The 13916-nt window shown below is 36.4% G+C and overlaps 1 protein-coding gene across 2 annotated transcripts in view; it reads left to right on the plus strand.

The window, feature by feature from the left end:
• Positions 1–13691, plus strand: part of LOC125031159 (organic cation transporter protein-like) — a 14087-nt gene extending 396 nt beyond the window's left edge. The window contains exons 1-11 of one of the 2 annotated variants that reach the window (XM_047621712.1): positions 1929–1983; positions 6694–6826; positions 7049–7238; positions 8629–8732; positions 10390–10541; positions 10844–11012; positions 11124–11280; positions 12039–12220; positions 12425–12585; positions 12878–13062; positions 13158–13691. In XM_047621712.1, coding sequence (XP_047477668.1) covers positions 1953–1983; positions 6694–6826; positions 7049–7238; positions 8629–8732; positions 10390–10541; positions 10844–11012; positions 11124–11280; positions 12039–12220; positions 12425–12585; positions 12878–13062; positions 13158–13388 — 1695 coding nt within the window. In that variant the 5' untranslated portion in view covers positions 1929–1952 and the 3' untranslated portion in view covers positions 13389–13691. Of the gene's footprint in view, positions 1–1928; positions 1984–6693; positions 6827–7048; positions 7239–8628; positions 8733–10389; positions 10542–10843; positions 11013–11123; positions 11281–12038; positions 12221–12424; positions 12586–12877; positions 13063–13157 lie in introns of those variants that run through there. The other variant, XM_047621711.1, reaches the window with a different exon arrangement.
• The last annotated feature ends 225 nt before the right edge of the window (positions 13692–13916 follow it).

The raw sequence follows: 13916 nt of genomic DNA on the forward strand, positions 1-13916 counted from the left end.
TTGGTAATAATAACAATGATAGTGGTAATATTGATAATAATGAAATAATAATGATGAAAATAATCATGGTCACAATAATGTTACTAACAATAATGATAAAATCATAAAGATGATAATTATAATGGTAATACTAATGATAATAATGATAACAATAACAACAACACTAATAACATTGATGATGATGATATTAATTATAACAATAATACTGACAATGATAATGATATCAATAATAATGATAATACTTATGGTGATAAAAACAGCAACAATGATAGTAATAATAATAATTATAATAATGATAAGGATAATGATAATGATAGTAATGATGATAATAATTGTAAAAAATATAATAGTTATTACTATTATCATTATTATTATCATTGTTCTTCTTCTTCTTTTTATTATCATAGTCGCTGCTGTTGTTATTATTATTACCATTATCACTATTATTATTATCATTATCATTATCATTAATAATAATGATGATGATACTGATGATGATAATAATGATGATGATGATGATGATGATAATAATAATAATAATAATAAAATAATACTGTTAATGATAACAGTAATAATAATAATAACAATAATAATAGCAGTAATATGATAATAATACTGATAATAATGATAATGAAAAACAATAATGATGACGATAATAATACTGAATTAATAATAATGATGATGATGATGAAAATAATAATAATAATGAAAATTAATATTGATAATAGCATTAAGGATAGAAATAATGATGATAATGAAATGCTGATAGTAATAATGATAATGATAATAATAACAGTAATGATAATAATAATGGTGGTATTGATAATGATAATACTGATAGTATTAATGATGGTGATAATGATAACAGTAATGATAATAATAATAATAATGACAATGATAATAATGATAATGATAATGATGATGATGACGATGACGATGACGATGATGATGATGATAACATAACAATAATAATAATAGTAACAATGTTAATAATAACAGTAATAATAATAATAACAATAATAGAAATATGATAATAATAATGATAATAATGATGATAAAACAATAATGATAACGATAACAATACTGAAATAATAATAATAAAAAATATAATAATGATGATGATGGTCATGATAGTAATGACAGCAGTAGTAATAAATTCAAATTTAAATGCAAAATACTTTATTCCATAACAGGGGGCTATTCTTTTTACACAATAAGTAATTTTCCAGTACATATGAATATAATTGTAGTACTTGTAAGTCTTGCCTATTCTTATATTTTGATGCCATTGTTGATTTTAGAGATGTTCCTTTAATTCATTTTTGAATGTATTAGAGTTCTGAACGTTTCTGATATTGTTAGGTAGTTGGCAATTGTTGATAAATCATTTACGAATATTGTGAACAGGATTGGGTCTAATATAAATCCTTGTGAACACCGAAAGATACTATCTGTTTTGTTAATATATTCTCGTGCATTTGGGCTGATTAGATTCTGTTACTTAGATAGCTTCTGAACCAATATGTATCGAGTTTGTGATTTATTAGTTTACTAATAAGGATTACGTGGGTGACACTATCAAAAGCCGTGGATCGCACAGTGTAATCAAGTTTATATGGTCGTTGTCTATATTCTCATGAACTTTATTTGTGATTTGTAATAAAGTTGTTTCAGTAGACAGCTTACATCTGAAACCATGTTGTGTTTTGGGTAGTAGGTAATTTGTCTCTAGAAATATTGTCAAATGGTATGTTACGATATTTTCCGAGAGTATGGTAATACTCGTAGAGCGATAGTAATTGACTTCCTCTGTGTCTCCGGATTTGAAAACTGGTGTTATTATGCCATGTTTCCAAAGCGATGGGAAATCACCGGTGACTAGAGATGTGTTAATGATAACCGTTAGATAATGCGCCATTGCAGGTAGACTGTCTCTGATAAAACGAAAAACAATGCCATCTGCTCCCACAGCATTAATTTCACGTAGGTGTTTTATTGTTAAGATTACTGTTTCTCTTTGTATAGGTTGTGATCTGAAAATATTGGATAGTGGCCATATCCTACCTGTATTTTGCTGAGATATAGACGCGTTTGTTTGTTTGTATGTGAGATGTCCAATTTTAGCGAAGAAAAGATTACATTAATTTGCACTAATTCTGGAATTTAGATGTTTTTGTCTGGCACAAGCGTTTTAAGTCTTTTTTTTTTTTTTACAATTTGTTAATATGATATCTCATATGTTTTGAGAGTATCTCGTATATATATGCAGACTCCTCCCCCACGTCCTGCATCATATCTATAAACATTGAAATTTGGAATATTGATAAAAGCATTTTACATACCATGGTGAAGCCACGTATACATAATATACCAAGATTTCTCTCCATTCTGAGCCTTTCTGTTTCATCAAAAAGTCCGAGGAGAGACTGCATTTATGATCTATTCCGACCGTCGGTCTTGCTGACGGCGGTGCCTTGTCAAGCACTCTGATCACGACTGTTCTTGTTTCTCTTTAAAAACACTTTGACATTTCTTGGGAAGGCATGTAAGTCTAAAAAATAGTACTACTACTACTACTGCTAATGGTAATTTGATAATAATAATAATTATATTAGTGAAAAAAGTAATAATAATAATAATGATAACAATTATGATGAATAATAATGATAACAATTATGATGATAATGATAATGCTAATAATAATAATAACAGTAATAATGATAATGATAATAATAATAATAATAATAATAATAATAATAATAATAATAATAATAATAATAATGATAATGATAATGATAACGATAATAATAAGGATAATGATAATAATGATGATAATAATAATATCTTAATAATAATAATAATGATAATAATGATAATAATAATAATATCTTAATAATAATAATAATGATAATAACAATAACAATAATGATAATAATGATAATAATGATAACAATAATGATAATAATAATAATAATAATAATAAAAGTAATAAAAATGATGATAATAATAATCATGATAATAATAATAATAATAATGATAATAATAATTATTATCATTATTATTATAATAACGATAATAATAATAATGGCAATAATAATATTAATATAATAATAACATTAATGATAATGATGATGATAATAATAATGATAGTGATAACAATAATAGCAATGATGATAATGATAATAATGATAATAATAATAATAATAATAATAATAATAATAATAATAAAAATAATAATGATAATAATAATAACGACAATAATAACAATAATAATAAAAATAACAACAACAACAATAATAATAATAATAATAATAATAATAATAATAATAATAATCTATTTGTGTCCTTTCTATCAAAATTCTCTCTAAAATCTGTTTGCAGGCAGTCTCTCCACCTCCTCCTTGGCCTTCCTCTTTTGCTTCCCCTGCTGCCTCCTTATTAAGCACTCTTTTTCTCACATATTCCTCTTCTCTCCTCATCACGTAGCATTTTAACCCTTTATCCTGTATTTCCATGATACTTCCAATAATTTAGCTGTTCCACGAATTCTATCACTATTAATCTTGTCAAGTCTGGTAACTCCACGCACCCCCCTCAACCTACGCTTTTCTGCCACATTAAGTCTCCTCTCCTGGTCCTTTTTAATCGGCCAGACTTCTGCCCCGTACATCATTGCTGGTCTCACCGCCGTAGAATTATTCCTCCATTCTCACACTTATTTTCTTGTCACATAAAGTTCCTGACACATTCTTCCAGTTTCTTCAGCCTGATTGTATCCTATAACTTATGTTTTGGCCCAGTGCCCCATGTGACGACATATGGGAGCCCAAGTATTTGAAGGTGTTGGTGCTTTTCAAATTTCCGCCCAACAGCTGGACATCCTCACCGGCGTCTTCCGCATTTAGAGCCATATACTCCGTTTTCTTTCGACTAATGTTAAGTCTCTTCCATCTCTCCAGCTTCTACTCAACTCTCTTCCTGGTGGTGTATATCAGTATTTTATTGGCTGTGTATCCCATGGAGCTAGATGTACTTGAGTATATTCATTATCAAATAATATCCATTATCAAATCAGATATGTATGGTCTCAAATACGAACCTTGATGGAGACCAACTTTAATTCTGGACTTTTCTGTTCCACCTACACAAGTCCTAACCTGTGTTCTTGCATCCTCATACATATCTTTTACCAGCCTTACATACTTTTCTGATACTTCTTTTTCTCTCATACACCTTCACATTTCTTCTCGCGGCAGTCTATCATATGTTTTAATTTAAATACGAGATGTAGCTCTCTCTGTATTCCCCCATAGTTCTTCACCATTTGCCTTAAAGCAAAGATTGCATCTGTTGTTTCCCTGCCCGGGATAACTCCTGTGTGTGTGTGTGTGTGTGTGTGTGTGCAAGGCCTATGCCACCCACACCCTCCCAGGATACGCCCATTGATTATTAACCGACTGGGTCTATGTGTTACCCGCACAACCATCAGATAAACAGATTTCCTTTCTACTATTGCCATACATATGACACTATTAACTTATACATATAGCTTGATACAATAACACTAGTTCCTACATACCAAGCCTTCTGCTCAACACAACAGCGATTGCGACATCCGGAAGCCTCCAGCCTTGTGACGTCGCTCTGTGTACACAAACACATCCTTTCACTTGCAAGTTACCAGGAAGTCTACTATTCCTTCACTGCTAATCAAAATTGCTGCATTATGTCAGACGCGACTTTGTCTGCACACACGCCTCTCATCGGCCTCGTTACATTGTGTGTGTGAGTGTGTGTGTGAGTGTGTGTGTGTGCGTATGTGTGTGTGTGTGTGTGTGTGTGTATGTGTGTGTGTGTGTGTGTGTGAGTGTGTGTGTGTGCGTGTGTGTGGGTGTGTGTGTGTATGTGTGTGTGTGTGTGTGTGTGTGTGTGTGTGTGTGTGTGTGTGTGTGTGTGTGTGTGTGTGTGTGTGCACAGACGTACGGTCAGACAGAAAAAGATAGATAGATATATAGATAGATAGATAGATAAAAAGATAGGTAGGTAGATAGAGAGGAGGAGGGAGACTCCATCCGCATACATAGAACTCCTCTACTATAATTTAAACCATTGTCTCGGCCTGAGTCATCCGTCATCACTGGCATTCCTCTCTTATTTCTTTCATATTCTCTAATGCTGAATATTGTGCAATGGCACGAATCCTTGTATTGTTTCTGTACCATGATACTATAATGTACAAGATAATATTGAGTGAAAGATTTATGCTGCCAAGTGAACGCGAGTGGCGTGGCATGACAAAATGATCATATTAATCAGATAAAAAGTCTGATACACGAAGGCAGCGCTCAGTGGCCATGTGTTTATTTGACGAAAAATTAAAGTATGTTAGCCTTTATAGGAGAAGAAAAGATCAATGAATTCAAGTTGAAGTGACCAACGATCATTCGAAAATTTAATTGTTTGACGTTCCGGAGGCTAACATCAGGCTTAGGATCATGTCCGCCCGAAAGCCCTCATGCGCCTCGCTAATTCTGGCCTTTTTACAAGTCTCATACCAGCAAGTTTTACCTTAAAGTAAAATAAAAGTATATATATATATTAACGTCAAGTGTTACCAACAAGATTATTTTCCATCAAAACAAAATCAATTAAAAAAGAAAGAAAAAAACTGCTTAGTTTTCATAGAGTGCAAAATACGGACGAAGCCTGCCTTCGCAAATCTCACTGAAATGAACTACACTGCACTTAGCTTTTAGTGAAGAGACTGACACTCAATCATTTTCCCGTAAACCTTTTGAAATTATGTTTAATGATTATAAAAAAAACAAAAAAACACTTCACTTAACTTCACGGATAACCCATGCTAGCAAATGTATATATGGTAAAATCAGCGTCTGGTGGTGGCACCACAATAAGTGGCCCAAATGATAATCTCGTTTATGACATTTGATATGCAAAAATTGTCCTTTGTAGCCTGCATGCCTTTGCTCGGTTCGGTTTCATTCTCCTTTCGCTGTTCTTAACAACAAATAAAAGGAAACAAAAATAATCAGGGGTGTCCTTTCTTTTCCTTATGGCACTAAATTCTCAGTTACGTCCCGGAATGGGTCTGGATGGATCTTGGCAGCTTGTTACTTAATTTTTTAGTTTTCTACACCCGTCACCAATGGGTTAACACAGCGTAAAATAGTTTGTGAATTCACGTTATATTGCTTAATGCATTTGTTTTTCTTTTCTTTTGTTTTCGTAAACGTTAACAGTTAACTAATTTTAACAAAGTTCATGATATTGGTTTTACGTTGTTGCAGTTTTCAATTGACACACAAATGTCTTGGGAATCTCGAATAGTTTATTAGTTTGTTGACTGAAACACATTTTAGAAAGAGGCCTCGTGTGGTTCGCAAGTCAATACTCATAGATTCATGGTTGAGGTTCCATAAAACAAAATAAACCGAATGGAAATTATGCAAGTTTAAAGGTTAACATTAATTAGACTGTAAAAAAATGGGGTGAAAGTGAGACAGTGCAGAAAAAATAGATGGAAATTTATAATAATTTCTTATTACGTTAGTTCAAATTGTTTTACGATCTTGAATGTAAGTTTATGGGGCAAGTACTGAGGAAGAGGACACCAAAGAAGTCGACATAGGATCATTCCCTGCTGCATTTCATAACAGGGTTTTCGTCCTCCAGGGGCATTCCTCCTTCCTCCATTCTCCCTGGGCGGTGCCTTCTACAACGGCGCGGTGGACCACTGGTGCAACGTCCCTCAACTCAGCAACAGCTCCTGGACTCTAGAGCAACGACTCAATTACTCTATACCATGGTAGGACGAAATTTCTTCTTTTGTTAATGATATCCAACTTATATTCATTACTGCCACTAATAACAGACATGGATTTGCTACTCATTTTCACTAGAAATCATACTTCATACGAGAAACAATAATACTTTATCTCACCTTCGTTAAGCTATCACTGGAAACAAATTTAAGTACATGCGAACTGATATCAACCTGTTCGCATAGTCAGAAAATATAGTGTTTCAGGGAGGAAAACAGGAATCTTATGAGGCGATCACAGTGCAGGATGTACGTAAGAGACTACGAAGCCGTTGCTGACCTTCCTTGGTCGTCTGACCTCGCTTTGACCCCTGAGGAAGAGGCGGGTTTGGAAACGACTTCGTGCAGCCAGTGGGAGTATGACACCTCAATATTTCACTCGACGGTCGCAAGTGAGGTCAGAGAGTGTTGCACATCGTTGTACTGTAAGGTTACACGGTTAATATTAGTGTTAGTATGCAAGCAGTGGCTTTTAAGAAGTCATTCCATATTCCACATATTTCTGGAGTGAGGTTACACTGTCTTGATAACAGGTGATGGGACATAATTATATAGCAGTGTTTGACAAAACTGGTAAGAAACACTGTTAAAACCGCTTAAAAGTGCACCGAGGCAAGATTCTAAAAAATCTCGATCAAAACTATCGGGTCGTCCGATATCCCTTTTTCAGCTTCCGTCTTCCTTGGATTTCCGACCTCGTGGTTGATTCAACACTTTCCAACCCTCAGGTATCGCCCCATATTTTAAGTGCTTACATACTGAGCGGCTCTCGTAGTGATTCCGTTCGGTCCGTTTTGTAAGAAAAAAAAAAAAAAATAACGAAGAGAATCATTGCTGAGACGTACCAAATAATGTCAACGACGCCCTCTAGATGCAGATGCTGGTCAGTCACTGACTGTTTGGAGTAAGTGTAAGTCAGCGTGGAAAGTGCTTTATTAAAAAAAAAAAAAAAAAAAAAAAAACAGGAATGGGAAAAATACAACATTGCATAATCAGCTCAGGAAACTAGATAGGGAACTCAAATTTTATTGTACTGCAATGTTAATAGCTAGGCATATGACCGTTATGATATTGGAAAAAGTCTGTAATTATATAAAAATTGCATAACTGTGCAGTTGGGGGAATCCCACGGCTCCTAAAAATCCGTTGACATATAGTTCGAGATCTCCTTTGCTGGCCTCGGCCGCACTCCATATCATAGCTGTCCTCACTTCATGTATTATTGAACGTTCATAGCGATACTTAAACAATATGCTCCTCAGTTTATCACCAGTAATATGGAGCCTGTAGTGAATATAACAAAAGGTACAAGAACAATAATGCTAAGGAAGATACGTATTGTGTTGCCTTCTTCACTAGGGCGCAGGCAAAAAGAAGCCTTCTCGTGTGGAAGGAAAATGGCCAGGAGAGAAAAAAATATTATTCTTACTTCTAATTTCTATTTATGTATCAGTTAATTTATTTTCGAGTGTGTGCGAGGGACGGAACTATTCTTGAGTTCATGGAGCAAGTACTGAGAACGACAAAACTAAGGAAAACGATATAGTGACACTCATATCTTCTAGAGATCCGTTAAGACAAGACGAAGAAAAAGAAGAAGAAACATTTCTGAAGCCAAGAAACCAGTGTGCAATTCACGAAGTCATAGAAACCCAGGAGGCCAAACAAGACAGCTTCCACTTTTTCTGTACCCTCGTTTGTTCTCGATAAAGACTACGTTTTTTAACCAGTGCATACCTCTTACTGCACACTCACATCACGAATAAGAACCGCATTCGTTCTTCCAGTGGGACCTGGTGTGCGACCGGGCTTACCTCAGCCCCTTGTTCCAGAGTTTCTACTACTTCGGCTGCGCCTTCGGGGACCCTGTGCTCGGATTTCTCTCGGACAAGTAAGATTACTTCATGTCTTCATGTACGTGTCCAGTGAAGTCCACGTTAAATTGCATTTATCTATCTATCTATCTATCTATATATATATATATTTATATTATCGACATACATACATATATATACTTATATACTTACATACTTATATACATATATAGACACATACATACAAACACAAACACACTGTGAGGTACTTGCTGTCCACCAATTTGCCAGGGTTTGGTTGACGGAAACTCGCGACCTGGTTTCACTATTTATTATTGGTAGTGTAGCGTGGGCGGATATATAGAATGGCCGGCATGTAGCCCCGGGCGGCGATTAGGCCCGGTAAAGTGGGGGCCCTGGAGGGTGACCCCCAAGAGAAGGTCCTGTCCGAGCAGAAGCGTGACTCGAGGAAGAGTGATCGTACGGGTCAAGGTTACGCTGGAGGTCATGAGCGCAGTGGGCGTGGCTTAGGTCAGTACGGCGGCGGTGCCGGCCTATTGGCACTGAAGGCATCTGACCACTCAGAGACACACACACATGTATATATATATATATATATATATATATATATATATATATATACATGTACTGCCGTGATGGTCAAGTGGATAGAGCACTAGACTTCGACTCTCGTGGTCCCGCCACGGCAGTTGTATAAAATGCCTGCGCTCCGGCTATTAGCTCGAATCTGGTCTCACGACGAGAAAACGACATATCGCCTTGAGAAAATCAAACGCAGGTGTAGAGGAAGTCACCGCCGTGGCATAAGTAGTAGCGCGCTGAACCGCGGTTGATTAGGAAGGGCATCCAGTCAGGTAAGGATTGTACTGCCAAATGACCTCGCAATAATAAATTGGGAGAGGCCTAGATCCTGCAGTGGAATGAATTGCTGTTGAACAAACAAACATAAATGTATACATAACTTTGTATATATCAACATATATATATATAGTATATGTATATACACATACATATATATATATATATATATATATATATATATCGACACACACACACACACATATATATACATATATATTGATATATATATACACACATACATATATATTGATATTTAATATACACACGTATATGTATACACACACACACACACACACATACACACACACACACATATCTATATACCTATATCTATCTATCTATCTAAATATGTACACACACACACACACACACACACATATATATATATATATACACATACATATGTGTGTGTGTGTGTGTACATATTTAGATATATAGATAGATATAGGTTTATATATATATATATATATATATATATATATATATATATACATATATATGTATGTGTGTGTGTGTGTGTGCGAGCGTATGTGTACACACACACATAAGTATGTATAGAGAGAAAAATAGATATAGATATAAATATGATTATAGATATACAGACTTATCGAGGAATATGAATATATATCGATATATTTATATATATCTATAGATAGATAGATAGGTAGGTAGGTAGGCAGGCAGGTAGGTAGATAGGTGGATAGATCATTAGATAAATAGATAAATAGATAGATAGACAGATAGATAGATAGAAAGACAGACAGACGGGCAGATAGACAGACAAATGTAGTACCTTATATTTTCTTTTTGGAAGCGTACTCATATATTTTTCAATGCATCACCCACCTCCAGATACGGCCGGAAAACTGTAGTGTTCGGAGTGGCTCTGATATTCACCTCGATGGCTCTGACTTCGGCGCTAGCACACAGTTACCCTGTGGTGCTCGTAGCATGGTTTGTTATGGGCATAATACATCCTATTTGTGGTGTTGTCTATGTCAAAGGTAAGTCTGTGTGATTCACTGGCTTAGATTTTGGTTTCTTATTAATGCAAGTTGGATAGAACTTTCAATTGAGAAACTAAGTACTTCTAATCTCGTTCCTTCAAAAAACGAACAATGAAATAACGGGAAAACTCTTTAAAAAAATATTAAAAGGAAAACAACGAACGGTCATGTTCTGTGCTCCATTCACTGCTTTGTTAAAATACTGCTTTCTTTCACAGAGGCAAAGATTGTCTATATACACTTTTGATTTGATTTTATATTTGTCCCCTTTAATCAAATCTATTCACTTATTCAAATAGTGGTTGAGGCTTGTCCAACTAAACATCGTACTGTAGTCGGTATACTGACGACGTCCCCGTTTGCCCTTGGCGGGATGGTCCTCAGCGGATGGGCGTACCTCATCCGGGACTGGCGCACCCTCCAGCTGGTGTGCATGGCGCCCGCGGCCCTGCTTCTGGCTCATCTGCCGTAAGTCTGGGGAAATAGTCCTTACATGTATACCATAGCTTTGTAATGCATTAACCTAAAGCAGCAGGCTATTCAAGAGACCAAGACGAAATATAAATGGTTCCTCTGTAGTTTCAGCGACGAGTCCCCACGTTGGCTGGCGGTGAAGGGTAGGGTTGATGAGGCGGAGCGGGTTTTCGCCAAAGCGGCGCGCTGGCACGGCGTTACCCTGCCTGCCCAATTGCCCGAAATCCTTCAGAAGTGCAAGGATCAGGCGGTGATAGACGAGGTACCTAATAAGCCTATGAGCATACTCAGAATACTGTTCCAAGGCTCCTTTTCAGGGCAGTAGTTCTCAAACTGGAGGTAATTACCCTCTTGGGAGTAATGTAACCATTTTGAGGGATATTGAAACACTTTCTAAAAGTAATTGGTCTTAAAAAAAAAAATACAAATAATAATATAAATAAATGAGTGAATGGATGAATTAATAAAGAAGTAAACTTCCTGGGTCAAACTAGGGAAGGAATATTCCACTCTCACAGAGAGCTCTTAATGTGCTCGTGTCTTTAGTCACAACTTCCAGTTGCCGTGCTTCTTTAATTGGCGTTAAGGCGCAGGTGCTGGTGTGCAATGTGCACTGTCCTCTACAGACCCTCGCACTGGTATTTTATCAAAGGATAAACTGTACCGAAATGGTACTTTAATTCAAGTATGTCATACAAGGAACAATACTTTAAGGAATAATGTCTTAATTCTTTATTTCTTGGGAAAATTTCTTCCACATCATCTGCATTAAAAATCAAGCATTACAACATTTTTCGTATAACTGAATAGGAATAGGAGAGAGTAACAACACTGTTTAGGGTAACGATACCAAACTGTTTTAGAACCATTGCTCTAGGGCACTGGTTCCCATCATAATTATAATTACACACACACACACACACACATATATATATATATATATATATAGAGAGAGAGAGAACAATATATATAATTATATAATCATCTATCTCTCTATCTATATATATTTTGTTGAAACAGAAGGCAACGGGGTCCGAGAAGAGCGGCGCAGGCAAGTGCGGGCCGTTTCGGAAGTGGATAAACGACGTCGCCGTGCTAGTGTCAAGCCCCGCCCTCAGGAGGATTACGCTGGTTATGTTCGGCAACTTCTTCTTCACCGGCTTCACCTACTGGGGCATCAGCCTCGCCGGAAACACCTTCAGGTCTCACATGAAGAGACGAAATACAATCAATTTCATAACAGCACATAGCTGCCTGTGGCCACACACCGCCATTTACATAGAACCACATGGCTGAAGAAAGGCCTTTGTAATGATTAATGAAATCACAGTCAAAATGACAAAGAAATAAGAATTAAGAATCTACATTTACATTGGAAGTTTGTTGATTTTCTGTTTGTTTTCCAGCCAGGACCCGTTCCTGTACATGCTGTTCAGCAGCGCGCTGGAGGTCCCCGCCTACTCTATCTTTGCCCCCATCGTCATGCTGTTCGGTCGGCGCCGTGTCCTCGCCGCTAACTTTGCTGTGTGTGCTGCAGCCATTCTCGCCATCCTTATTACTCCCGGCAGTGAGACCTGTAGCTCTTCCTTGTTATCTTCGTCAAACAGCGTGATTCAGGGAGAAACCAGAGAGATTTACTGATCTGACCGCCTTTCGTTCATTCTGTTTAGAGCTTCCTTAGCAAAAAATATTTCGGCTGTCTAACATTTTCCTCTGCTCTTGCTGACTTTTGGCACTAGATACTGTGCAATTCTACTGTTATGCATAAGAAATTTACAATAATGCTTTTCCGGTTCGTAAATTTTCGGCATGCTTTATAGTTATTGTAGATATAGATACTTTCGTCCATTTTTTTCTAGACTGGACTTGGGTCATCTTTTCCCTTGCGCTGGTTGGAAAGTTCTTCATCACTGGAAACTATAACTTACTCTACCTAGTGAGTTCAGAAGTGTTCCCTACGTGTATTAGATCAAGAGGCCTGAACCTCTCCTCGACCATGGCGCGTCTCAGCTCTATTCTCTCACCTTTCATCATTCAAATCATGGTAAGGATCGATCTTCCCTCCCATTCGGAGTCTCTGCACACACAAAATGCCTAAATATAATTTCGTTCAAATTTTTCATACCTTTCCCGTTCAAGGGCCAGACGCATTGGTGGGCGCCATCGGTGTTCTTTGGCAGCAGCGCCGCCATCGGCGGACTCCTGTCATTGCTGCTGCCTGAAACCAGCAACCAACCGCTGCCGGACAATATTGAGGAACTTCACGCGCTTTACAGTAAAGATCGAATATCGTCTGCCAAGATTATCTCCAGGGAACAGGAAGCATTTCCTTTGAATAACGCAGACAACGCCGCAACCCCAGCTGTTTAATGTTGTCATTCTGCTTCCGCCCCGTTGTTTTCTTTTCCATATAGGTCTACTTCAATTGTCAGTTACTTTTAACTATGTACTCGTTAATAGCAAGCGTATAGTTTCATAAGAACAATTTCTGCAAAAGAAGATAAACACTGATGTATCTCGGAGATGGCATTGCATGGTGAATACTCAGATTCAGAATGCTGTACAAAATTGTAGGTTGGAACTTTTTCTCTCTTCTTTAAATCTTCGACTTAATTTTTTTTTGTATCTGAAAGCTTGTACAACGAAATGTAAAATAATAAATGAAGAGAATAACGGAGAATGTGAATTCCAGTGAAAATAGCTATTATAAAGCTGATTACACAACACAAGGAAAGGTCTACAGAAATATAGATTTCAGTACACGGAAATCCAATATCGAAGAATCAACAGCTGCAAGAATTCCGTTATTTACTATTCCATAAACGACGTTATTGTTCACTTCCCTGCTGTTCTTCCATGCATGAACGACCTGTAACATGAGATGATTGATTTATTCAG

Source organism: Penaeus chinensis, chromosome 12 (assembly GCF_019202785.1).
Source record: "Penaeus chinensis breed Huanghai No. 1 chromosome 12, ASM1920278v2, whole genome shotgun sequence".
Classification (NCBI taxonomy): Eukaryota; Metazoa; Arthropoda; class Malacostraca; order Decapoda; family Penaeidae; genus Penaeus; species Penaeus chinensis.